The sequence below is a fragment of the Natator depressus genome, chromosome 9 (genome assembly GCF_965152275.1).
Source record: "Natator depressus isolate rNatDep1 chromosome 9, rNatDep2.hap1, whole genome shotgun sequence".
In the NCBI taxonomy this organism is placed as follows: domain Eukaryota; kingdom Metazoa; phylum Chordata; order Testudines; family Cheloniidae; genus Natator; species Natator depressus.
In genome coordinates, this window is record NC_134242.1 from 36,966,299 (window position 1) to 36,992,975 (window position 26,677).

Below are 26,677 nucleotides of genomic sequence, written 5' to 3' on the forward strand. Positions count from 1 at the left end.
TAAATTAGAAATGTGAAGATGAGGTAAAGAGGAAGTCAAACCATGAACAGTGCGTGGACAGTGCATGCTGCAAAGTAACCAAGCAAAGTAACCAAGCCAATTCAAAAACATGTGATGCAATGTATAATAAATACAATGAGATGTGTAATGTATATAAAGGGAGAGGGTTTTTGTGTAACTTTGGAGCTGTGATGTATCCTGCATCCATCACCCCCTGCATTTGAGTCTGATCAACTCAGCCTAGCATTGCTGTATGCCGAATAAAACTACCTGAGTGACGAAGTCTGGAGTCGAACTGAGTTCTTAGGAAGTTGAGTGGAAAGAGGTCTTGGAGGGAATCCAAACAATAAGCACCTTTACTGTGCTTTTTTTACTTCTTTACAACTTATGAACATTAAAATGGATGTTCAGTATGTGTAAAGGAAATGTCTGCCTCAGGCTAAATAGGTTTTTTGATGTCTCACAGAAACTGATTTGAATCTTATGACTCATGCACTAACTTCTCAAAATATCCTCCTCAAAAAACAGATTTTACAGTTTAGGTCGATCTGATCATGGTTTTTTTTACAGAAAACGCACAGCCCTAGAGTTTATAAACTCTTACTTGCTTTAACTTCAGTGGGACTGTTCATTAGAGTAAGTCTTTGCAAGATCCAGACCCATATTGTAATAAAGGCTCTCATGTCTTTGGGAGCTGAATTTAGCTATAATCTCTGTCTACTTCAGTGCCATCCAAAGCCTTCCATTTTTCATGTCTTTGAAGGGACTTCTTTGTTACAGAAGCCAATTTTTTTTTTAATTGAATGTGACCCATGAGATGTAAAGTTGTATCTTGCATTCTAGATTTCCATTTTTTCGTTAAAGGAATAAACAGAGCAGTGTTCACTCTATTCTAAGTTAAACATCTGAAGCATGACAAAGAAAATCTGATATTTTGTGTCATTTAAAATTAAATAGCAGAACCCATAGATTTTAATGTGGTTGTATTTCTTCATTCTTGTAGGCAAAAATTGTCCTCGATATCTTAGTCACGATGTTTAGTGAATATTGTGAGAAGCAATTCACGTGAGTAGTATAATCCTTTACTGTCAATGAGATCAGACTCGTTGGTCAAATCCCACATTTTACACACTTCGACTTTTTTCCCTCCTCAGGGTTGAAGCAGCAGAGGTAACTTATTTTAATGGAAAAACCTGCATCTATCCAGTAAGTATTCTAGAGATGACTGGGGGATAAGGATTTCTATACCCATGAAGGTTTGGTAAAAGACAATGGCACAGTCCTCATTTCCTGCAATCCCACTAGCCTGTTCACTGTAAACATTCCATTTCTGTCAAAGCTAAAAATATAGGCCTGCTAAAGTAGTCTGATATCCCAAAAGAAGGGGAAAGTTTGAAACGGGTTTGAGGTCACTGCTGTAGTTTAGAACCCATTTGAAATGTATTATGCCTGATCCAGTAGTAAGTATAGCTACAATCAAGGCATGTAATCTAGGGTCAAAAGCCTATAGAACTTGCTTTTTCCTGCAATGATTGCTTAGCTTGAAGTTTTGCCCCCACAGCTGTCACCCCCTATAAATTGATGGGCAATTGAAATCATCCTTGGCTTAACTTTTTTGCTTATCAGATCTGGAAAATTTTTGATGCCTTTCAGTTAAATAACTTTAATGTTGCTTTTTTGGTCCTTTGCTCTTGGAAGCTCCAATCATACAAGGAACTGCCTGTGGGCAGATGCCTGCTCAGTGACTTCAGAGGGGCTCTGCATGTGCTCAGGTGCCCACCCATGGATTTCTCTGTAGGATTAGGGTGATAGCTAGTGCTGTTTTTGCTTTGTTAAAAATAAGCAGAATGGAAATGGTTCCACGTTTTCCCTGAAAGCAGCTGTGGACAACTGGAGATCTAGTTAGGCTTAGCATAGATATCAAGCAAGTGAAATTTGGTTAATTGAGAGGGGAAGTGACTTTTATTTAGATTCAGACTTCTTATAGTCCTATATTGGTATCTTTTGTTTTGATAATGTCTTTTTGACTCAGTGCGGTAAATGAACAGCAGGGTGGGGGGAGGAACCTCTCGTTAGATTTCAAATCCCTCCCCTTCAAATTAAGTATCCAGTATCTACATCTCTGGGTCAGACCTCCAGAAAAATGGAGAAAACCAGACATCATTCCAGATACTTCTAAAGCAGAACAAAAATCTTTAACCCCCAAAATTTCCAGGCCTTTATACAGCAAAAAAAGAACTAACTCACTTTTTCCCTCTTGAGGCAAATTTTTAGGAGGGTTTGTTTTGTATTTAAACAATTTTACTAACGAATTTATCACAGGGTCTTGTTTTATTTTTTGGTTTGTGTGTGTGTTTTCCTGCTTTCTGTGGCTGCAAGAACTGCACTGAGTTTTACAGAAGCCTATGTCTGATCTGATTTATACATCTGGTAAAACAAGGAAGAGAGAATTATGTCATCTCTCTGCTCTGCTCAAGGTGTCAGGAATTGCTACCTTCCTGATAGTTTGATTTGCCCTACTCCCAATAGCAGAATTCCAAAGTCCATTCCAGAAACCTGAGCTCCCAGGCATGACCATTAATCGTGTCAGTGCTTTGTTTTTGGTATTCTCTTTGTCAAATGTTCACTTGAAAGGCATTAAAGGTGCCTAAAAACTTACATCTTAACTAAAAGTAACTTTATTGGAGCCTATCAGGATGTTGTTTGTTTAAAGTGTATTATGGTTATTCTAAAATATTAAGCCCAACCCTGCATTCCAGAATTCTCTTCTGTGGCTGTCAGTGGTATCAGAAGAAGTTGGATTAGAAAGATGTCACAGCTGGATCTTAGTAGGCACAAATGTAACTTTTTGTGTAATATTCTGTGTAAACCCTTTTTTTTGCCTTGTAGGAACTGGCTTACAGAAGAGAAAAAGTGAAACCTGATTTAATTAACAAGAAAATTGGAATCAGGTATGTTGTGCAAACCTAGCTTTTATTTTAATTGAAATTAATGAGCTGTGGTAAAATACACCAGTTATTGTGATATTTTTATAATGTATATATTGTGTATTCAGTTGAATTTTAGAATGCACTAAAAACTGGCATGTTAACTTGAGTAATTATATCAGCTACCTAAACATGCTCTTCAACTAAGTGAGTGATTCTTCATTCCCTCCTATAATTATTGTGTAGTCTTGCTGGCAGAGAATTGCTGTCATGTTTTGTCTAAGAGATGGCACTGATAGGTGATACATATGTATACAGTTTGAAAGTACTTTGAGATTCTTTATCATGGAAGACACTGTGCAAATTAAAGGTAGTATCTTATTTAAAAGCTAATCAATGTGAAGTAAAAGTCTCCTAATATTGATTCTGTTGTCTTGTTTTAGTGAAACACCATCAAGTCTTGCAAAGCTGCTGACCAGGATGTGTTTGAAATCACATGTCACAGGGAATGGGAACAATATAGAAATTGAAATCCCTCCTACCAGAGCGGACATTATCCATGCATGTGATATCATAGAAGATGCAGCAATAGCTTATGGTTATAACAACGTTCAGATGACTATTCCAAAAACATACACCATAGCCAATCAAGTAAGATTGTCCCCATAAATACATCTCTATATTGTCAGTAAATGACTAGTGTACGCTAGAAGGGTTTTGAGAAAAACAGAGCCAAAGAATTAAACAATATTTGGACATGTTTTGCTGTGAAAGGCATTTACCATGGATTGGATACAAAACATATGCCCAACTGATCTGAGTAGAGCCAAGACCAGTGATTGCTGGTGCTTGGAAAAAAGACAGGGTTTAAGCGTGGACCTGTTATTACATCTTTAATTGGGAGATTCATTTTCTCAGTCAGCTGGTTGATGCTTTTTGTTGTTGTTTTTTAAAGCATGCAAGCAACCTTACTAGCAATATTCACTGTAGTGTAACATGCAGAGTTATCAAGGAAAAGCATCATAAATATTTTCAGATTGAAGATGAAAACTGTCTTGATTTCTTTTAGTTTCCTCTCAATAAGCTCACAGAACTTCTGAGACAGGACTTGGCAGCTGCTGGATTCACTGAAGCACTCACTTTTGCACTGGTACATTTTTATTAACTTTGGGATTTTTTGGTTGCATACTGAAACAATTAGGGAGCCAAATCAGAACATAATAGTCTTATGGTGTCATGCAGTGTAAATGCAGCAAATGTTATGTGATCTTGTTTTGGGACATGCTTGTTTGCTAATGTTTTGGTATTGCAATATAATGCGTGTTGTGTGAGTTTGTATCCTCAGAGGAATTGAGTGGCTGACTGTTAATCTGGCATATATTTCAAAATATAGAGGTGAAATATGGATGCTGAAATGGACTGTTCTAAATTTCACTTAACATGAATAGTACTGAGGTAGAAGACTGTCAGACTGTTTCTCAAGATTGCCAGAGTTTAATAACAAACCAAATGTATTTGGTTACAATTTAATAATGTGGAAACAAAATGAATAGTGATACCCCATGTATAACACTGCAGTTCATATAGTTCACAGCCATTCCATTCTGAACCCTTTCTTGGGTATTGTAACTTGTCTGTGAATGCTTGCTTCAGCTGTTTTAGTGTTATGCAAAGCCTCAGTCAGCAAAATTGTTTTGTTTTTTTTACAGATCTTTTTAAAGTATTTAAAAAAGTATAAATTATGCATTAATTGTACTCTTACATCCCCATGCAACAGTCTCACTTCCAGCTTCCTGCAGAGAGATAGACTGTTACAGTAGTACTCAGACCCTTGCAAGGGATTGGGGTTTCACAGCAAAGAGTACTTCTTACCACAGTTATGTCCGTAACTGCAGTTAGTGTAGTTTTGGAAACTGGAATTGTGCAGACCATTAGTTGATAATACAGACTAGTAAATGTTTTTAAAAAATATTAAATGCACATGACCATATTTAGTTTAGCAAATCAGATATCAATGTACAGCAACTCTTCAGAATAGATTTTAAAACATTTTTTAGTATGCTAAATAAGTTCTTTAGAATAAAAGTACTTGGGTGGACATAATGGCAGGTGCCCACGTGCTAATATGGCCACAGAATTTGTACCAAATTGTGCCCTTATATTTGAGTGGATCTAGATGTATAAAGGATTTTCAGAAATGCATGAGATTTATATAACTAATAGCTGACCCTGTATGTGGTGCAAAAAATACACACACGTGCACACATGCACCCTGAAAGGACACTCATCCTCCTTTCAGAGACTGTTATCTGATTCGCAGTTAATATTTGGATAATATTTTCAAAATCATCTAAGTGTCTTATGACACTGACTTTCAATTGGACTTAGGCTCCTACAGCACTTAAGTGCCTTTGAAAATTTTACCCTTTGAAACCAAATACCATAATCCCAATGTAATGGGATAATGTAAAACGATAAAAATTGGCTTCAAACTTCTGTCTCCTGACTTCCAGGAGGTTCAGATGTGATTTTTTTTTTTTTTTCAACTTTGGCCCATCTAACTAGTCCACAATCCCAGTGGACTATCCAGGATGATAGCTACCAGTTATTTCTCACTATACCAATATGCAGTGTAGTAAGATTATCTGTAGTAGTACAATGATGGGGCAGCACAGTGTGTTCCTGTGTTCAAAGCTTTCACAGATTATGTTCATGTATTAGTTCAATGAATGTCTCTTCAGTGTTCTCAACATCAGATAACTGGGATGCTTCAAAACGCTGAATTTATATGCATCCCAGCAGTACATGTTATCTGATCTTTATGAATTGCAGCAGCATGTGATTACAATAGTAAGGGCTGTTCACATAGGTAGGGATTTGTGAGATCGGGCACTTACATCATGTCATGCATGTTTCACATCTGTGTTTTTGCTGTGGCATTGATATCTGAGCTCTGGCATATCACTGCCAGGTTCTTAAAACACAGATATGAAACACACCTATCATTTCAGTGTCATACATGCTGCACCATTCCGCAACCTCATGTACATTTTGGATGAGAAATGTCCATTAGTCATTCTCACATGTAATCCATTCTTTGGTTTGAGCCCAAAACTATAGCTTCAAAAGAGTAACATTGAGTTCTGTATGATTTAGCTAGTGTGTATTCAGTCCCGTCATAGTCAGCTAACAAAGTTTAGCTAGACATCTGAAAACACTTGACCATAAAAAATTCCTGCTAAGGTCAGCAATAATTTTTTTCCATTCAGAAGCCCACTCTTTCCGATGGTGTCAGCTGCTAATTTTGCTCACATTTGCTCAATCAACACCCCTTTTGGAGCACTGCCAACACAAATAGAACACTCTGGGAGGATTGCAGAATACTAGCAAATCCTCAGTTACATGCAGAGTTCATGTATCAATTTCCTAATGCATTAGTGGAGCTATAAATTCTGGAAATCTGGACTGTGAACCTTAGGTCATGTCTACACTAGCATTTATGTCGGCAAAACTTTTATTGCTCAGGGGATGTGAAAAAACACACCCCTGAGCGACATATTTTTTGTCGGCATAAGCGCTTGTTGGTGGGAGTGTGTCTTCTGCTGACATAGCTACCGCTGCTTGTTGAGCTGGTTTTATTATGTTGATGGAAGAGCTCTCTCCTGTCTACGTAATGCGGCTACCAGAGTGATCTTATAGCAACACAGCTGTATTGGTACAGCTGTGCCACTGTAAGCTTGTAAGTGTAGGCATGGCCTTAATGGTAGTTTCTGTCACTCAGTGTGCACAGGTGATCAGTGAGCTAAATAGGTCACTTGTACTATTTTAGTAACTAGCTTTTTAACGATACCTTGAGAGCCTAATGGAGCCATGATAGTTGAGGGCTAGATTGTGTAACCCTTACCAATGCACAGTAGTAGCTTATTCTGCAAGTAGTCCCAGTGGGATTGTTTTCTCTGTGCGAAGGCTCAGTGTAGGACTGATTCCACTGGGACAACTTGCACAGGAAATTACTATTCAATGGAAATCAGAGTGGAAGAATCTGTCCTCTTATTTTTAAAATAGTTAAATAAATTAAAATAATTACCCATGATAAAAGCTAATACACTCTTGCCTTTTCCTGTTAATCTAGCATTATTTTGGTTAGTAATTGATGCATAAATAAACCAGCCCATTTAGATATAAGGCTGAGGCTTCATTCTTCGCTTTCTTTTGTGCTTACAAGTGAGTATTGCAGATCAGCAATAGCTCTGATGCCCCTTAACACGACTCTCTCTGATCTTGCATTGTTCTTGATATCAAGTTCTATCATTGGTTCTCTGTATATTTTAATCATTTGACTGTGTGTGTGTGTTTGTTTTCTCTCTTCAGTGTTCCCAAGAAGATATTGCTGATAAACTTGGTGTGGACATCTCTTCAACAAAAGCAGTACACATAGCTAATCCCAAAACAGCAGAATTTCAGGTGAGTAGTTTAATTTCAGGTCTAATTGCTGTGCTACCAGCTTCCCTAAACATCTGAGAAGGTAGTTACCAATCAGCAAGATAACATTACAAAAATGCATTTAAAGCCTGCAATTTGGGAGGTAACTTAAATATCGAAAGGGAAGAAAATACATAAAATGTGGTGACCACTTTTAATGCAGTTAGAAGTCAATAGAGAGATTATGCACATGTAAAATACAGTTGCTTGCAGTTTCTTCTGAGGGCCCAATTCTATCCCCCTTATACTTAATAATATTTTAAACAGTGTAAACTTAGTGGAATGAGGTACTACCCAATGGGATTAGGGGTGACAAAATTGGGCCCTGTTTTGTTACAGTAATTTCCATCTTTAAATCCTAAATCTCTAAATGTCCGTTTGTATCAGCAGAATCTAGACTAGTTGCAGAGTCCAAAATTCAGCAGAGAGATCAAGTTTCACTCAAAATATAGGTTAGTAAAGTCAGGCTTTTCGAGAATCTAAATTCAGTAGAAGTGTTTCCATGATTTGTAAATTCCAGTGGAAAATCTAGTCCCACAGAGCCAATCTGAAAACTGGGGCACTTTATTAAGACAGCATTTGAAGGCAGGGCACAGTAAATGTGGGTGAATTGCATTTGAAAAAACACTAATGTGAGTACCTGGTGTTTGTTTCCTTGTTTTTCTATCATAGGTACTTCTGGTTGTCCATCACTGTAGTCTCTCCACATATTTTAAGCATACTACAGTGCAGTATCTTACAATATCACCTGTGCTATTGATAGTCACCAGCAGGCCTATGGATGACTGTTCAGAAGTCATCTTAGTATTTACTTTCTGTATCCACAGGAATTGTCTTTATATGTTTAAACTTCATATATTTATGCCCCCATCAGCTTAATCCAAATTTCAAAATTAAGTTTAAACCCATATTTTAACTTCCCTGTGTACCTGGCTGCCACCTTGCCAGGTCTCTTTGCTGCTGCTTTTGCACCACTCATCAGTCATCTGGCTGATGTCTTGAATTTTTAAGGTTGGTTCACAGCTTGCTTACAAATAAATAGCTTTCAGTTGTCCATTATATATACACTACTGCAAAGCAAAAGAGCTGCTGAGCTCCTAGCCACTAAATCCTCTATTCTGGAGCAAGAACCCTTTGAACTCACACCACTGACAATGAGAAGTAGAGGAAGCATCCCATCCCTCAGCCATTCTCTTGCTTAAAAATTCATGAGGACCCTTGCAATATGATGACACATTCCTTGAAAGTATAACTGATGATACATGTCACTTTGCATCAGAAATATGTATGAATTGTTTTAGTTCCTTAGAGAAATTCTCAATCTATGTATTTGGAAGCAGTGTTACCTTGTAGTTAGAGCTGGGGACAGGGAATGAGAAGTCCTGGGTTTTTTTCCCTTCCTGTGTCATGGATGTGCCATACAAATTCAGACAAGCCTCTGAAGTGCTCTGTGCCTCGGTTTCCCCTGCAAAATGTGGGTATGAATGTTCATGCACATTCATAAGACACTTTGAGATCCTTGAGCAGTAAATGCATGAATCTACATTTTCAGGTTTAATAATTCTAAAATAGAGAAAAAAGAAAAAAGAAAAGGAGTACTTGTGGCACCTTAGAGACTAACCAGTTTATTTGAGCATGAGCTTTCGTGAGCTACAGCTCACTTCATCGGATGCATAGCATACACATGATATGCTATGCATCCGATGAAGTGAGCTGTAGCTCACGAAAGCTCATGCTCAAATAAACTGGTTAGTCTCTAAGGTGCCACAAGTACTCCTTTTCTTTTTTCTTTTTACGAATACAGACTAACACGGCTGTTACTCTGAAATCTAAAATAGAGAGCGATAAACTTCTGAAATTACTGCATTATTTCACCTGGTTATTTTAAAACTAATTCCAAATAAGCAAACCCAGAAAAGATAAAGCACCTAAGCAACCTGCCAGGTTGTTTTACCCATGCAATTTCATGTTTGACCTGTAGGTGGCACGCACCAGCCTCTTGCCTGGCCTCCTGAAGACTATTGCTGCTAATAGAAAGATGCCTTTGCCTCTGAAACTTTTTGAAATCTCTGACGTTGTCTTAAAAGATTCCACCAAAGGTAAGAGAACCCCATTGAGCACACAAGAGTTTTTCATATCTTCTGTGCAAGGATTGATGATTTTCTGAAAGAACTCTGGCCTGCTCTGTTTTAAGTTGCTCTTTTTTAAGAGGTGCTACTTCTATAACTCTATTAAAACAGGTCCTACAGTGTTAGTGGTTTTAATTTTTATAATGTCCAACCCTTTAGCTGTTTTGGCCTATGTCCTTCAGGGAATCTGTACTGTACCCAACTTCATGGGCAAGTGTCTCTCAAGAAATGCTTATTTACTTGATAAATGGTAATAGTGGGTAAATCTCTGTTTATCAAAAATATTGCTACAGAATTCATTCTCACTTAGCTCATGCTCACAGCACCAGCGTGGAACTCCCTTGCTTCAAAGGCGAGATTTTTAATGGTATTTGAGCAACATGCAGGTAGGTGCCTAACATGCACTGAAATCAATGGTTCCTGTGCACTTTTGAAAAGCTCGCTAGGTACCTAAACCAAGTGATTCCAAAGTCTTGGCTTGTCCCCCATAGAGACCTAAGTAGGTCAGAGATCAATAAGAAAAGTTCAACTCATAGCCGCCTTGGCCCAGGGCAGGATCCAGGGCAAAGTAAGTTTGCCAGTGAGGATTTGTCACTCATCACACGACAGCTCAGACCATGCTACAGAAGTTGGGTCTGATGATTGCAATGGTATTTTTAAATCTCTATTGCACATCTCCACCTGGGACAGCCTTTGTTGATGCTGAGATCCCAGTGTGGGGGCGGGGAGACGTCTCGTGCTGAACTACCATATCTGAGGCCCAGGAGGACCTGTACTGGGAGTGTGAGACATAGGAGAGAATCCTACAGGATAATACCATCAAATCTGCAGAATTTATAAATAACTTTTTTTCCTTTTAGGGGTTTAGTAAAAAGTGATTATCTGATCTGACAGATTTGTCTGTTTAAGTACTCTTTACTTTGTGATACCCTCCCTCAATCAACAGCTAATGTCTCCTTTACCATTGTAATAGATATGTAACCTGTGTTAGATCAATATTGGGGCTGTGCACACCCTCTCCTTGTGTAAGTGGATGTCTTGCAAGTGTATTGCTGTTTCTTGGTGAAGACTGGGGCAAGTCCACATGCAAAAAAAAACAAGAAAGAAAGAAAGAAATTCTTGGTGTTATAAAATTCCCACACATCTATCAAATCATCTGCTTGAGAGTATGTTCCCATTTTATGCAGAGTGCTGAGATAAACATGTCTCCTTTAGTATCATGCTGCAGTCTTAGTTGGGTTATATTTTAAATAACCAAAGCGGTCAGTTCATGTTTCAAGGATTTTAATGGTATTCTGCCTGGTTGTAGGGGTCTGACTCCAGGATTGGGGCCTAAAACAGCATAATTTTTATTTGGAAATATATAAAAGTGCTGCAAGCTGTAAGGAAAAAAAACCCTAAACTGTGTAAAAAAAAAAAAAAAAAAAAAAAAATCTAACTCAAGTTACTGAATTAGTTTTTCTTCACACGGTGGCTTGGTGGAGAAGGGTGTATATAGATCTGTTTCTCTGCTGGCAAGACCTTGTGTGCTGCGTTGCAACCCTGAAGCAAATTTCTGCCACTTCATAATGAAAAATCCTGACACTACCTTAAATACAGTAGCAGAAATGCGTGCTGCTGTGTTATCTGATTTCAGCTTTTCATGCTGTGTTTAACCTATTTGGTGTCTATGAAACAAAGGTTTACATAAGACATAAACAAAATAGCAAGTAAGTTGCTTTGTTGATGAACTTAATTTGTGGATTATTTTTTAAAAATTGCCAGGAAAAATAAGCAATTTTAGCAAAGCATGCAGACTCTTTATTAAATGCAGACAGTTTGGTGATCCAGGCTCATTACTTGTTGGGCAAGGAGGCTGCCAGCATGCACAAAACATGGTACAGATGGCAGAATAGCTTTAGCATTCTTCATAACTGGTGTAGGGGTTATTTATGTTGGAGGGAAGAGAGCATTCCTTCTGGCTGCATGAAATGTACTAGTTAAATAAATTACTGTTATTTCATGGGTTCTCACTGTAGGATTTTTTTAAGCTTCCACTTATACAAATGGCCACTTAACTGTGTTATAAAAGCCTACTCTTAAAGTGTACTTTAAGTTTAGCAGTAATCATTGCTGTGGATTAAAGATAAGTTCTTTGAGATAAGGGCTTTGTATTCTGATGTATTTGCACAGTGCCTGGTACAGTTTGAGAATTACCAGAATACAAATAATAAAATTGTTTTGTGGTATATATTTTCGGTAAATCTGCTTAATGTCTTTCCCAGATTAATTTTTGGGCCTTAAATCTAAATGTGCTGTAATTCATAGTTTCAAAGGAAAAAAGGAATGAGAAATCAACAACAGTTCTGTAGACATTAAACAATATGGGGTTGTCCTGTTTTCACATATGGAATGAGACTCCCTGCAGTACGCTTATGTTATCATTCTGACTAACTTAATTTTACTATTTCATATTTTTGGCATGCAAAATTTCCAATTAATTTAAAAAGTATGGATCAGAAGAGCACTGACACTCACAGAATGTGAAGTAGTCATTTGTATGTGAATAAATATAGCTGTATAAATGCATTGTTCTTTAATAAAAATATTTTTTGCACACACTTCATCTTTACTAAGGTGAACAAAACATGCTTCTCCTCCTCCTCACATATGAGACATAGATTTTGATTTACTAAATTTGGAAAATGCATGCCAGATTTAATAAAAATAAATCCAAATCTGACTAAAGTTTCCTTCTCAAAGGATGAGAGAGAGAAAATGCAGGGTTTGAGTATGTCTCGCACAGTTCTGTGCACCCTCTGCAGAGTTGCATAGAATATTGTCTTGCGGTTTGGTTTTATTGTTAGGTTGGTAAAGTCTTCTCTAGTGCTATTACTGTGTTATTGCAGCCTATAAATCAGGTTAGACCAGGCACAGAAGCTTCACATCCTCCCTAACCATGATGAAAATATACATTTTACCCCCTCAAAAAGTTCTCTGACCAATGACCTAGTAGAATTTTGCAAGTATGCAGCAGTCTGCCTCTAACATGGTTGAGATTAAATTGTGGATGCAGTTGAAGTTGTTTGTGTGCATTTTCTTGCAGGCCTTACTGTAATTATATACAAAATGCGGATTTCTGTGAAATTGATTGATTGTGAGACTAGTGTTTAACTGAGCAGGTGTACTCTTTCAAAATCCCATCTTTTCTAAACCCTTTAAAGTTACTAGGGGGCAGCATGCACCACTGTTCTATCTTTCATTACATTGTTTTGGCTCGCAAAGTCCTAGCCAGCTGCCCATCCTTTAAGTTATTTTAGAGCAGCATCTCCAGGCAGTGCTTTCAAGTCGGTGAAATACATATATAATTTAGGCTGACATATTTGGCAGGCCCACAGAATTGTTTCATGGCATGACACAAGTGCTCTCTCAAATGATTTACAAAGAACTGAGGCATTTCCAACAAACCCCAGCTTTGGCATAAAGTTCCAAATACTGTTTTCCCCGTAGTGTGCAGTGAATGAACTTCCTGTGATATAATGTATTGACGCTCTGAAAGACTGAGCGTTACAGCACTTACAAAGCTTGGAAGGATTGGGTGAACACAAAATGTACTCATTAGTTAAGGTTTGTACAGTGATTTTGAAAATGTGAAGTATAAGAATTTGAAGTATTTTTTTTGTCATGACCACCTTTTTGTTCGGGATAACGATATGAGGAAGTCATAAATGACCTGAGTAATTATGAAGTAAAATTCAACCTAACTTTTGTTGCTGTGGTTTCTAATAGTGCCTACAATATGCTAAGCACTGTACAAAAAGATATCTCCAAAAAGCTTGCATTCTCAAAGGACATAACAGCCCAAGGGAATAGGAAATAGTAAACAAGGTTTTCTTCTTATCAGTTGTTTATATATGTAAACTTTTGCATACTTGCAAAATTCTACTAGGTCATTGGTCAGAGAACTTTTTGAGGGGGGAAAATGTATATTTTCATCATGGTTAGGGAGGATGTGAAGTTTCTGTGCCTGGTCTAACCTGATTTATAGGCTGCAATAACATAGTAATATATATATTGCATATGTATGTACAAATTATCCTATAACCGTAATGTTATAGTTACTTATAGGCATCAGGGAGAGGTGGGATACAAATGAAGAAAGTATTAGGTTTGAATTGCAAACCTTGGATACCCCGAGAAGAGATATCAGATGTACCAGGCATCAGATCTGTTTTGTCTAGGTTTGCCATTCCCGCATTGGGAATTAACCCTAGTGAAACTACAGTTACTTTTTACAAGCTGAAAGCTACAATTCTAGTATTTAGAAGCTTCTTGGATAACAGAGAACCCTTCACTGAAGGCAGTGTCTGCAGAGACCTGCATGTCTAGCTTCTAGCAGTGGTCACTGGGCTGCAGGTTGAGAGCCACTGTTAGAGTCTAGCAAACATGGTACTAGATTATCTGCCTGCTGCTTTGTAAATATCTTCTGAAGACATGAATGACTTTTGGTCCACAGGGATGAGCTTTGATCTTGCCTGTGAGCTTTTACTCTTGTACTTTGTATTCCTCTTTTATGCAATACATTAGCCACCTAGTAACTGATGGTTTTAAATGCCTTTTTTGTTGTTCACTGGGAGATGATACAGTAGGTATAGGTTAGTTATATGCCTGAGTTCTTGCCTTGTTGATATTAACCACTCTGAGTATGTCCAACATGTGGCAGAGTTTCTCTTTCGTTGTGTTTAAGCTTGGTATAGAATAAGGAGAGAAGTGTCTCGTGAGATCTGTGGAGTACAGCTCAGATATTCTGCATGCAGATGTGATAGCTACCAGATTTACTACTTTGTATTAGAAGAGTGACACTGAAGAAATGGGTTCAGATAGTGGTTTGATAACTTGTACCAGGATCAAACCAAAATCCAAGTGACCTACTTTGAATTTTCTGAGGATTTATCAGTAATGATGTCCTCATGAATCACCTAACATGTGAGCAAGATGAAATCCACCTTTGTTCTACTCCTGTTATTGAGGAGACCGCTGACAAATATTTCCTGAAAAAAGCTTAGTCAGACCCAAACTGTCGGTATTCCAAGATTTGAATAATTTTTTATCCTTCTTCACCCTACTTGTTCTGTACTAGTTAGTACTTGAGCTCAGTAGAGATCTTGGAGCATTCTGAGCTTGGAAACTTTTCCTGAGCCCATCAGGACTCCTGGAGAATAGCTGGCAGGTTGTTTTTTTTTTTTAATTGCTCAATCTCCAGATTTTTCAAGCTTCCCTCCATCTAAGTGCTTAAGGGAGCCTTGACACAGATGCTCTTTCCACTCCAACAGATGAAATAGGATTGTAGGGGACAGCTCCTTCATGCCAGACAGCCAGAGCCTCTGGGGCTGGTAAGATGGTGTTAAAATTACTTTCCAACTGAATTGTCTCCATCAAGGTAAGGGTAGAAAGGGATGGAAAAGGCTGACTGGCTTCAACTGGGTTCTAGTGTTGAGGCTGCTGCTTCTTGATCCCAACATCTGGTGAAGAGACATGAACTTCTGGTATTCTGTCTAGGCTTGGCAAGCTGGTCAGTTGACCACATATTATTTGTCCATGGTCAAGTATTGTCACACATTCCATCAAGAATGCCCTGATATAGGCAGTGGCCTACCTTTTTGATTGTGGTATGGTAGTGTGTGTTAGCAAGCCTACACAAATGTCTTAAATCACTAACTTTGCTATACATTTATGTCACCTGTTGGGAAAAAGGCAAACTGACAGAAAGTTGAACATCTTGATTGTCCTGGAAGATTCCAGACAAACGCTGTATATGTCTTTATTTGTATACCAAGCCATCAATGCAAAGATATAGATGAAGCAGTTGAAGCTGATAAAGAAAAAGAAGATAATGAAAAGCAGGATGCTTGAAGAGTTGGCCTGCTGCCTACCTAGCATAACTGCATTTAAAAATAACTTTTTTCTTTTATAGTTGCTATGGGTTTCTTTTATTTGTTTAATTTTTCTTTTTTTGTAACTCTTCAGCCTTGAATAACATTGACATTTAAATGCTAATCTAACATTGCTTAAAAAAAAGATAATTATTCTTTCGTTTTGTAGAACTTCGTTTCATTTTACATTTTTCTGAGTTAAAATAACTCAGTTAAGTAACTTGGTTTTTGTAATTAGACATGAGTATCTACCTTACCCCTCAGGAGACCATAAAGTCTTAGTCTTTTTTGTTACTGTTGTTACTGTTCTAATAAATTAGTGTGTTTAAAATATTTGGACATTTTGGACATTATTTGACCAAATTTGCTGAATTGACCAATTATTTTTGGAGCAGTTGAAGGCCAAACCCAAATTCTGTCTGACAGGGATTCCAAATTGGCGTTCCAAATCTCTTTAAGAATGCACCTGGCATTTGAATGGCAGCCATCGTAGCGAGTGGAGCGGGTCAACCCAGTATACAGAAGTATGCACTAATCAAATTTAGAATGATAAATATGTGAATCACTGCTGCTAGGTCTGCATTGGAGAAAAATGGACAGAGTGGTCTGGTCAGTGGATGGGGCTTATGAGAGAGAGAATACAGTTCTGCCTACTGCTGCTATTTTAGGCATCCAGGTGCAAAAATATTTTAGCTATGGTAATCCGACCTGCTCTTCTTCTTTCAGGCTTTGTTTCATATTGAGAACTCTGTTGTCCATGTTTGTTTGAAAACGGGCTCGGATCCTGATGTTCCCTGATTCCTTTGAAGTCTCTAGCATCTCATGATCTTTCCCATTGGCTACACACAGATGTTGAATGAAAGGCACAAGGGGAAAAGCATGAAATATATTTTGCAGTAAAATGAGTCATCTTCATAAATAACTGTAACTTTAATTTTGGAGGCTTATAAAAACATGTCTCATAACATATTTTCTCCAAAAGGAGGAGAATTAAGGCAACTCTCCTCTCCCACTTTAAGGGAGAGAAGAGATGGATTCGGAGGGGAACAAAACCTAATCAGTAGGCTAAATGTTGGAGGACTCTCTACAATCTGAAAAAATCCATACATCTTGTGTGGTGCTGTACAAATAATCAGGCTCTAGCTGGTATTTTGTTGTGAGCAAATTCTATCCTAGAAGAAAGGGACTGCAAATGAGGGCAAGTCTACACTGCAGCGCAGCTGAACCTCTGTAGTGCATCTGGTGAAGATGCGCTATTCCAACAGGAGAGAGCTCTCCCGTCAGCATAATTATTCCACCTCCGCGAGAGGCTGAAGCTTTATTGGTGGGAGAGAGTCTCCTGAGGACATAGAGCTGATGTGGACATGCTTAGGTTGCTGTAACTTGTGTCGCTCAGGGGGGTGTCTTTTTCACACTTAAGCAGTAGTGTAGACCAGCCCTTCCTGACTTCTGCAAGGGCCAGCTTTGGCACAGCTAACCAGCAAGCCCCACCCTTGGCACAGCCAGGCAAGGGGTTTCTGCTGAGTGCACCATAAGGGGAGAAGTGACTTCTGAGAACTGGGCTATAGGTAGGCTTGGGAGGATTAGATTTTCATTAATAAATGCTGGTAAATATTGATTTCACCACACACAGAGAAATTAACGAAAAAATATTTCCATCAATGATGATTGAAATTTCAGACAGACAAAGTAAAGAAGATGCAGTGTGAGAAGTTATTCATTTGATTTAAGGATGTTTACTCTGAATATCTTGAAATTTGAGATTGACAGTTTGTATTTTAACGGTTATAAAGCTTTAACTTTTTGAATCTCCACATCTACTGTCATTAAATGATTCTGTCCCCTATATTGTCCATCCCCCCCATAATTTCCCATAACTGGAAATTTTAATTGATAAAGATAAAAAAGCTTAAAACCCATTTTACATAACTGAAAATTGCAATCAATAAAAAAATAGGGAAAATGCTTAAAAATAAACATTGATATCTGTTGAAAATATATTTTTTTAAAAAAGTCTGCCAAGCCTAGATATAGACAGCTTAGCAGGATGGTGGTATACTAACCAGTATCTTGAATTTCACCATAAGTGAATTGACAGATGATAAGAACGCATGTATTATCCTTTTCCTCTCAAAAAATTAAAAAGCAGGATTCTGCATTAGTTGAATCTTCTGAGTAACCTTTGACAGACCCAAGCGGAGTGCACTGCCATGGTCTAGTCTGGAGAGGCACAGGAATATAATGATACTGTAATACACTTGTGTCTAAAATGTGTCCATGTGACAAGAAAATGACAAAGTATTCTGGTGGAATGAATAGTCTAAATTAAGCGGGGGGGGGGAGGGGAAGGCTGCTGTAGTTTTAGTGCTTTGTGTGAACACATGATATATGGTAATTTTGGAAATTACGACGCTTTTTAAAATATACATTTGAGGTGTTTGATTTGACAGTCTGAGACTGATCTCCATAAAACGGGTGCACCACGCGTAACTGTAGCGTCTCTGCTCCACCACCATTATTTCAATCCTGTCCTGAAAGCTGATGTGAAAATACAGTGCACTCTCATTGGATCTTTCATGCTTCTAGGACTACCAAGGAAGGTTTTAACTGTGTGGATGGCTTCTGTGATGTGGAAACCTGTCTTCTTGGAATTAGACTTAGACCAAGATCTCTCTTCACACACAGCCCCAAACATCCATGAGAGTATAACTATATTTGGCTACTTACAGAAGTGGGCTTGTTTTGTACTGGTAAAAGGCTGTGTCTCCCTGTTCATAAATCTACTTTCGCCACCAACCTTAAGTTGTAAATGTCAAAAATAATAGATTCTAAGTATCAGGATCTTGTTGACAGGTTTCAGAGTAACAGCCGTGTTAGTCTGTATTCGCAAAAAGAAAAGGAGTACTTGTGGCACCTTAGAGACTAACCAATTTATTTGAGCATGAGCTTTCGTGAGCTACAGCTCATTTCATCGGATGCATACTGTGGAAATTGCAGAAGACATTATATACACAGTTGAATATACATATTTTGGTTAATCTGCTTTTTAAATCCTTTAACCTTTTAATAACATGTTGGAAATATACTGAGTTCTGTTGTTTACTTGGCAAGATATTTCTCCTTACCACATTTCTTCTCCATTTCCATCCTAATAAAGTACAGTATTTAAAATCTATGCAGCATGATTTTTCCAAATGATGGGAGACCTATGAGTTAAAGCATGGCCAGTGCCTATAATCAACTCCGCAGAGTGTGGGATGGATGTCTGTGGGAGAGGCCATTCTGCATTCTCAATTTCTCCCTGAGGTACAGATGTTTCCATGCACAACTGTAAAAACTGATGCAAAAGGGAAGGATAAACACGTGACAAAACCCAGAAGTACAACTGTTTGTTTCTTCTGCAGATGTAGGTGCAAGGAACCAGAGGAATCTCTGTGCCATTTACTACAACAAGAACCCCGGGTTTGAGGTCATCCATGGGTTGCTGGATAGAGTCATGCAGCTGCTGGCTGTGCCACCAAGCAAAGAGAGTGGATATCTAATCAAGGCAGCTGAAGGTAGGAGAGCAGCAGCATGGAGAGGGACCTATAAAGGAGTCCTACGATCCCATTACTATGTGGATTTAATTTTATATTGTCATTAACTGTTGGCACTACAGTACAAGAGTTGTTTTGAATATGTGTTAGCATGCTGAAAAATACTATGGGGCAAATGGGACTTTGTATTCTCATTGCCTGTTACACATTAGGAAATGGAATTGGACTTTTTTTTTTGGTCTCCATATTTTTAGCTAGCTTCTGTGGTGGTGATCTTTACATAAGAGAGAATCCTAGTACAGTGGATATTTCTTACATGAGTAAGCTGCATGTGTATAGGAATGTGCTCTTCACAATGAGTGAATCCAGAAATTTAAGGGTTAGCTGTCAGTTTATTGAATGAGTTTTAATTAACACCAGGTATCTGCTGCTTTCCTATTGCTAGAAGTGCCTGGAAACAGACAAAAGATGACTCGTTACTCCTAATATTCTAGCTTGAAACGTTACCTAATTATTGTGGAACTAGAGCTGCTGCACAAGTGTCCTGTCTTCTAGACAAATGAACCTGCTGCTGTATTAGTTATATTTATACAATAGGCCTCATGCTTCTTTATGCCAGGTTAGTTACATGTAGGGGACTGGACATGAAATCCTTACTTACTCTTTATTCTTCGTGTGTGTGTGTGCACACGCAAGAGAGAGGAGTGTGTGCTGGCCCACCAGCAGAAGTGGCTGGGCTGTAACCCCAGTAAAGAAAAATTGCTGGAGACCCTCTCTAGGCGAGGCATATGAGGGCTGCCCATCTACAGCCCCCTAGCTTCTGCTCCAGCACCTGACCTCCCACTTCTGTGCTGCCCCTTGGCCATGCATTTCCTGCAAGAACTGTACTGGCCAAGGCTTCTGAGGAGTCTTTAGTTGCCCTCAGTTAGGTGCACAGTTGCAAGTCTCCATCTGTTATGAAACAGAACCCTCTAAAGTCAGATATTACTCCTAGATCAATGTTCCTGAGTTGCTTGGCTCTGGTGCATGCATTGGAAGGGGTTTTCAAAGCTTCCAGAAGTTTTGAGAAAGTTTCCAGTTCAGGAAGAAATTATGAATTGTATGGAGAATTCAGTGTCAATTTCTAACTGCTATAACCATCTCTCCCCTCCCTCCTCTTCTACCTCATCTCCCATGTGTTAAGGAGGCGCTGTACGCTCAGTGCCCAGCTGTCTACTCATTCTGATTCCACCCAGCTACCAGAATCCTCCAGCCTTACAACCCCTTTTACTTTTTTTTATCTTTCTGTCTCTGTCTGTCTTTTAATACTGTTAAGGAGCAGTTTAATTCCAATACAGAGAATCCTTGGCTGACAAAATTAGAGAATGTACCCCAGAAAGCCTCCAAAACCTTTCATAAATATATCTTTAAGGTACTTTCTCCTTGATTGGTACCATCAAACTTGCAAAACTCAGATGTGGGAAAGGGGGTTTAATTAAATAAGTGAGCAAAGATTCATCCTGTACATCTGCATCAAAGCAATTCATAAACCATCTTGAACTTGCAGCAAGGCTGTCTCAATGCTGAAAATTTGAGATAATTTTTGTGCTACATTTTCTCAATTTTTGAATGAAAGAGGTCAAATCCCAATGGTAGCACTGTATATCTTAGGGAAAGTGGGGATTGCAGCATTCCCAGGGCAATGTTGCTTTTGGGATTGGTATCCCATATCCAGCCCTTGTTCCAACATGCTGGAAACATGTTTGTTATCTAAATTACTTTCTGGGCTAGGAAAAGGCCTAGAATAGACTGAGATCTCTGCCTGCTGTATATTCTTTCCCACAAGAATTGGAATCTACTTGTTCCTCTATTTCTTGCCTAGGAAATTTACAGTGGAACTTTAGATCAGAAAATTGTTACTTGAGGATGATGGTGATTTATCTCCACTCCCACCTCTCTTTTCTGGTTTGTTGCATGAGTGTGTTTGTGGGAGGTTTAAAGGGGCCCAGGGACCAAAAAAATCGTGGTAGTTCTTGAGATTGCTCCTGAAGCAAGGGCTAGCTGTCTTCCAAAAGAAAAGAAGCAGGAATCTGTACAAAAGAACAAGAACAGGCAAGTCATCCATTCTGTTTCTTAAAATAATGACAAAATCAATATGACAGAGAAAAACAAGACTCTGGGGATAGCAGCTGCTATTTTGTCTACTCACCATTCGTTAGTATACAAGTATGTGAGAGAGAAATTATGACCTCTGTCCTGCTTGAGGAGAAGTCTTAGCTGTGCATTTACTGTAACTAATGACCCTGACACAACATTTTTGACAGTACATAAGAAAGCATGTTTGAGTCCAAAGCTCTAAAGCAACTTTGTTAGATATACAGTAGAACCTCAGAGTTACAAACACCTTGGGAATGGAGGTTGTTCATAACTCTGAAATGTTGATAACTTGAACAAAACATTATTGCCGTTCCTTCAAAAGTTTACAACGGAAAATTGACTTAGTAATGTTTCAAAGCTGTATTATGCAGAAGAAAAATGCTGCTTTCTCTTTATCTTTATATTTAACACAAAATTGTACTGTATTTGCTTTTTTTATTTGTCTCTGCTGCTGCCTGGTTGTATACTTCCGGTTCCAAATGAGATGTGTGGTTGACTGGTCAGTTTGTAACTCTGGTGTTCGTAACTTTGAGGTTCTATTGTATGTGCTGATTTTTTTAGTTGTGTGTTGCTGGCTTGTCAACTTACTGAATATAACAGCACATGCAGTCTCCTAGCACTTATCCTTGATGAACATATACATGCTCACATTTTTAATGTAACTTTTTTCTATTTTACTAAGTAGTGCCCTTTTAATTCTTGCAGATTTTCAAAAGATTTGCTAGCTGAAGTACTGAAAAATATAGTAAGAGCTGACTGTTGGCCAGTGAAATGTAATGCTGAAAGTACATTGTTCAGGTTGACCATATGGCTGTGCCATCAATCCAGTTCTTGTTCCCAACAGGGATAGGAGCAAGACTTCTAATTCCATTTGTAGGCTTGTATTTTCAAAGGATCCTCAGGGAGCTAGGTGCCTAACTCTTATTGAGTTTCCATTGGAGCTGAGCACCTAACTCCATTAGGCTGTTTTTGAATATTCTAGCTGTAAATTCTTATTGAACAGACGTGTCGAAAGTGTTTGTTTTATAGATAGAAATATTTCTAAATGTCTTGCGTTCTATACTGTACCCATCACCATAATGTCTGAGCACCTTACAAAGAACAGGAAAAAGATCACAATAAAGAATTCTTATACAATATATAATTATTTTCTTGATACTAATGCCGTTTAGTATTCCTTCTGCCTCAGCACATATTGGTTCCTTTTAATAATTCCAACACCCCCATAATAATCTTCCTGTATCCGCTTACTCTGGAGATACCTAATGAATGGATTAAGACTTGCTATGTACAACAGGCTGCAAACACTTTGTAGCTTTTGGGAGTGGATGAGTAGAATCCTGTTCTGTATGTTTGAAAACCCTTCCTTCCTTCCTGTTACAAGAGAGATCCAGAAACTCTCTCAGAATGACTTGTAGATTCCATGCATTTCTACTGACATTGGAATTTAACCTTGGTAACAGTGCAGATGGCTGATACTCTGGTGCTAGAGTGAATGCAGTGTCACTGCACCAACTTACTTGGAAAGTCCTTGACTGCGGAGAAAGTTGGAAGTCAAAGTTTTGGGGTTTTTTTACTTGCCTTTCACCCTGCCAATTAAGCATATATGAGAGATAGAATGTCAAGCCAATGATGAAGTAAGGTCAATTGTGTGAAAAAAAGATATCCTATAACATCTTAAAAGACTGCAGAGTACTGAAGGATTCAAAAAAGAGTTGGTGCTCCTTGCCGTAGAGGTTTTAGATTAGGATATTATATCATGTGTAATCTTAATTTTTATGGAGGAAACAGTTTTAGGAGCTACACCACATGAAAATTTGTACACTTTAAAAATGGGTTTACCATATAAAACCATTTCTGAGCTGGAAGGAGTCAAACATTTTTTGTTTTTGTAGTCTTCAGCCAAATCTTGAAACTAATTTGTGGTATAATATAAAGATTTGTGTTTTAGTCCTCTGATAGTTCTGTATTCCTTGTTTAACTGATGGCAGTGGTTTGACTTAATTTGGAACATAGAGTACTGATTTCATTTCAGAAAGTGTCTGAGAAGACAGTTTGTTGCATGTTTAAATATAATTCCCATAAGGCTTCAATGCTGCTTCACCTCCTTTCTGAATTCATCGAGCGAAGTGCCTGTGTGTCTGTTCGGTTCTTTTTACCATATGTGCAAACCATGGTTATTTAAGCACCTTCTGTTATACTAACACCTAAATGCCCATTGACTTGACCTTAGGGTCATAGCCTTTTTGCCCCTGTAGCAACACCTGTGGAAAAATTACAGATGCTGGAAAATATGGGTGAAATTGTGATGTTCCTCTGGCCTTCACACCACTCTTTAGTGTAATCTGAGCTGTACAATAAATGGAAAAGAAAAGACGTTGTGAGAGGCCTGGCAGAATAGGCTGTTTTTAAGTGACTAAGTTGAAGGATTTCAACATATATCTGATACTTAGTGATTTCAGTTTCTCAAAGGATGCTATGGCCAGTTAATATTTTCTTGCTACTAGTAGTAGTATTAAAATGATACATTCCTGAAGGGGGAAAGTTGAAGTTCTACCCCACTTTGGAAAGTGTACAATACTGACATGTCTGTAGATTAATGGATCCTATAACTATTGGCATAGAAAAAATGTTTTACTTCCTTTGTAGCAGATAACAATTCATACATCTATAACCAAACTTTAAATGTGTTAAAAAGAGCAGAGTTTTGTATTGGTCCTCTAATCTGTTCACTCTTAAGTGCTGTTTCTTTAAATAAAATTCTTTTATTGACATTTTAGCTAGTTCCATGTAATTAGTAATATAAAGATCAAAGTTTATGGACTGTACAGCCATCAGGGAAGAAGAATCAATAAGCGGTCTAAACCCTTTTCGAGTAACCAGTCTATCAAGGAGAAGTAACAAAAAGATATGAGCTGAGAAGAGCCATCCAGTCAACCTGGATATGAAATGCCTTCATTCCTGATTCATTTCTCTTTGTTATGGGTTTCACTGTCTTGAAATGGAAACTAACGGCATTTAGATAGATGGATTGAAAGGTAGTGTAATGTGAATCCAAGCTTGTAGTCTCTGCTTAAACTTAAAATAACTCTTTCCGATAATATTGGTCATCTCTTGTTCCTATTGGACCAGTGTACTAGAGAACTATTTTTCTTCACTCCGGTAGCTGAGTCCAGTATCGTAAAAGAGGATGCTGTACTAGGACTCCGGCCCATGCTAGTCTATAGTGGAGTCCTGAAACTTAAAAATACAGGTTTTTTATCCTTAATATCGGCATAACGTTCTGCTTTGAAATCCTCAAACACAAGGTACAATAGTATTAAAAATGCGAAGTATTTACTTGCCAGGGACACCTATGGTACTATACTAAGTGTTATTAAAATGCAAATATTTAAGATTTGTGTGTGGGAAAATAACCCTTTTTAATGTGCCCCTCCAGTGTCTTTTATCTGATTCTCGAAGCATTTGACAAACATCAATGAATTAAACTTAACAGCCTCTGTATGAAGAAGATAAGTATTGTTATTTACAACTTTCACATAGGTAAGTGGGGCACAGAGGTGAAGCGACTTGCCCAGACTCTCAGAAAAGCTCAGCAGCAAAGCTAGGAACAGAAATCAGATTGCTTGACTTTTAGTTCCACGTGCCTTCATAATGAGATTTATCAGAAAGTCTGGGAATAGTATTTATTTCAACAAAAAGGTTTTTTTTAAAATCTGGGGGGTGTGTGTGTGTGTGTATGTGTGCAAGCCCACAGCACACGCTGCTTTTGTACCCTCTGAAACTTGTATGATTTTTTTTTTTTTGGTGTCGAGTATCGGGATAGCCATGTTAGTCTGTATCCACAAAAACAACAAGGAGTCCGGTGGCGCCTTAAAGACTAACAGATTTATTTGGGCATAAGCTTTCGTGGGTAAAAAATCTGGGTTTTTTACCCAAGAAAGCTCATGCCCAAATAAATCTGTTAGTCTTTAAGGTGCCACCGGACTCCTCGTTGTTGTTTTTTGTTGTGTACTTTAACAGCTTTCACAGGACCTTTTTAATATGAGTTCAGTTCATGTCAATCATTCTTGTAGGGCATGCAACAGCTTAATACTGTAGATATGCTGGGAAATGAGCCAGTTTGGATTCAACTTAAAAATTACATACTTACAAATCTTTAGTTTTGCTTCTGTCACTAATTGCCAGTTGTGTAATAACATTTAATCTTTACAAAGACTACATTACTTTCCTTCACCTGCCCCCATTTAATTAAATGAAAGGTGTGGTAAAGTGTAGAAAATTTTAATGACACAGTAAGTCATAGTAATAGCTTTTCATCTAATAAGGTATGGCTGTGAAATTATAGAGGTATAAGTAGCTATCTCTCCATAACTAAGAATGTGATGAACATTTTTGTTTTGTTTTTTACAATAAATATGCAACAGACCTGAAGACTCTCTTGAGCTTAGTTGACCTTAATTCACAGTCTGTCCACTATCTGTAGTGTGATGCCTACAGACCTCTTCAGAGAGGAAGGATGATCCAGTGGTTCAGCTACAATCTAGGCCTTGGGAGAGCCAGGTTCCATTTCCTGCTGTGCTACAGACTCCCTGTGTCATCGTGACCAAGTCATTTAGTCTCCCTATGCCTCAGTTCCCCATGTGTAAAATGGAGTAATCGCACTTCCCTTTCTCACGTGTTGTAGGATAAATATGTTAAAGATTGAGGGGTGCTCAGATGCTACTGTACTGCAGTGGGGGCCATATAAGAACCTAAAATATTGTACGTATGTACAATAGCTAGACAACTTGTGTGCGGTGACCAGTGCTTAATCTGCTGTCCATAATCATCTCATTGTTACCTTGTGCTCCCCTGTCTGTTGGTGGTATCTACCTGTTATGTCTCATGACTGCAAGGCCTTTGAGGCAGGGACTGTCTTTTCATTTTGTGTATGTATGTACAGTGCCTAGTAGAAAGGACCCTGGCTTCTGACAGTACATCTAGGTGTTACTACAGCGCCAGTATAAACATAATAAATCATGTTTATGCCTCTGCTAGTATAAACTATGCCCTTTCTACTTAGATGGTTCATCTTGTCTGTTAATGTGTGGAAAATGTACAGCTCCAGTGTTGAGACTATCAAATAGTACAGCATAAAGGAATAAAAAGAAGCTTGTCATGGGTACTAGATGTCTATCCTCTATTAATGAGGTAGGGAACAGGTGGTGTCCACCCACAGCTTGACAGTGTTCAAATAATGATGACCTTCATTATTACTAACATGAAATCACTAGTTCTCAAACCTTCTCCATCTGTGGGCCACTTTTTAAGATGGAGGTCTGGTGTACCACCACCCCTGCTAATCTCACAATCTAATTCTCTTGAGCAACTTTCCTTGTGGCACCAAGAGTGCTTGGTTACATGAAAAAGTAAGATTAGGACCGTTTTAAGAAGACAAGATAAAACTAAACTCACTTTAATTAGGTGGGTGCGGCTGCTCGCTTACTGTCACATTTTTAAAAAATCTATTTATGTCCTCTTTACATTTACACTTCAATACCAAATTTTCACTT

At 38.2% G+C, this 26,677-nt stretch overlaps 1 protein-coding gene across 1 annotated transcript in view; it reads left to right on the top strand.

Annotated features, from left to right (window-relative positions):
- FARSB (phenylalanyl-tRNA synthetase subunit beta) overlaps positions 1-26,677 on the top strand; it is a 60,329-nt gene that overhangs the window by 14,383 nt on the left and 19,269 nt on the right. The window contains exons 9-16 of the mRNA XM_074963942.1: positions 1,004-1,065; positions 1,155-1,206; positions 2,890-2,951; positions 3,371-3,578; positions 3,997-4,077; positions 7,299-7,391; positions 9,391-9,508; positions 18,855-19,007. Coding sequence (XP_074820043.1) covers positions 1,004-1,065; positions 1,155-1,206; positions 2,890-2,951; positions 3,371-3,578; positions 3,997-4,077; positions 7,299-7,391; positions 9,391-9,508; positions 18,855-19,007 — 829 coding nt within the window. The remainder of the gene's footprint in view (positions 1-1,003; positions 1,066-1,154; positions 1,207-2,889; positions 2,952-3,370; positions 3,579-3,996; positions 4,078-7,298; positions 7,392-9,390; positions 9,509-18,854; positions 19,008-26,677) is intronic.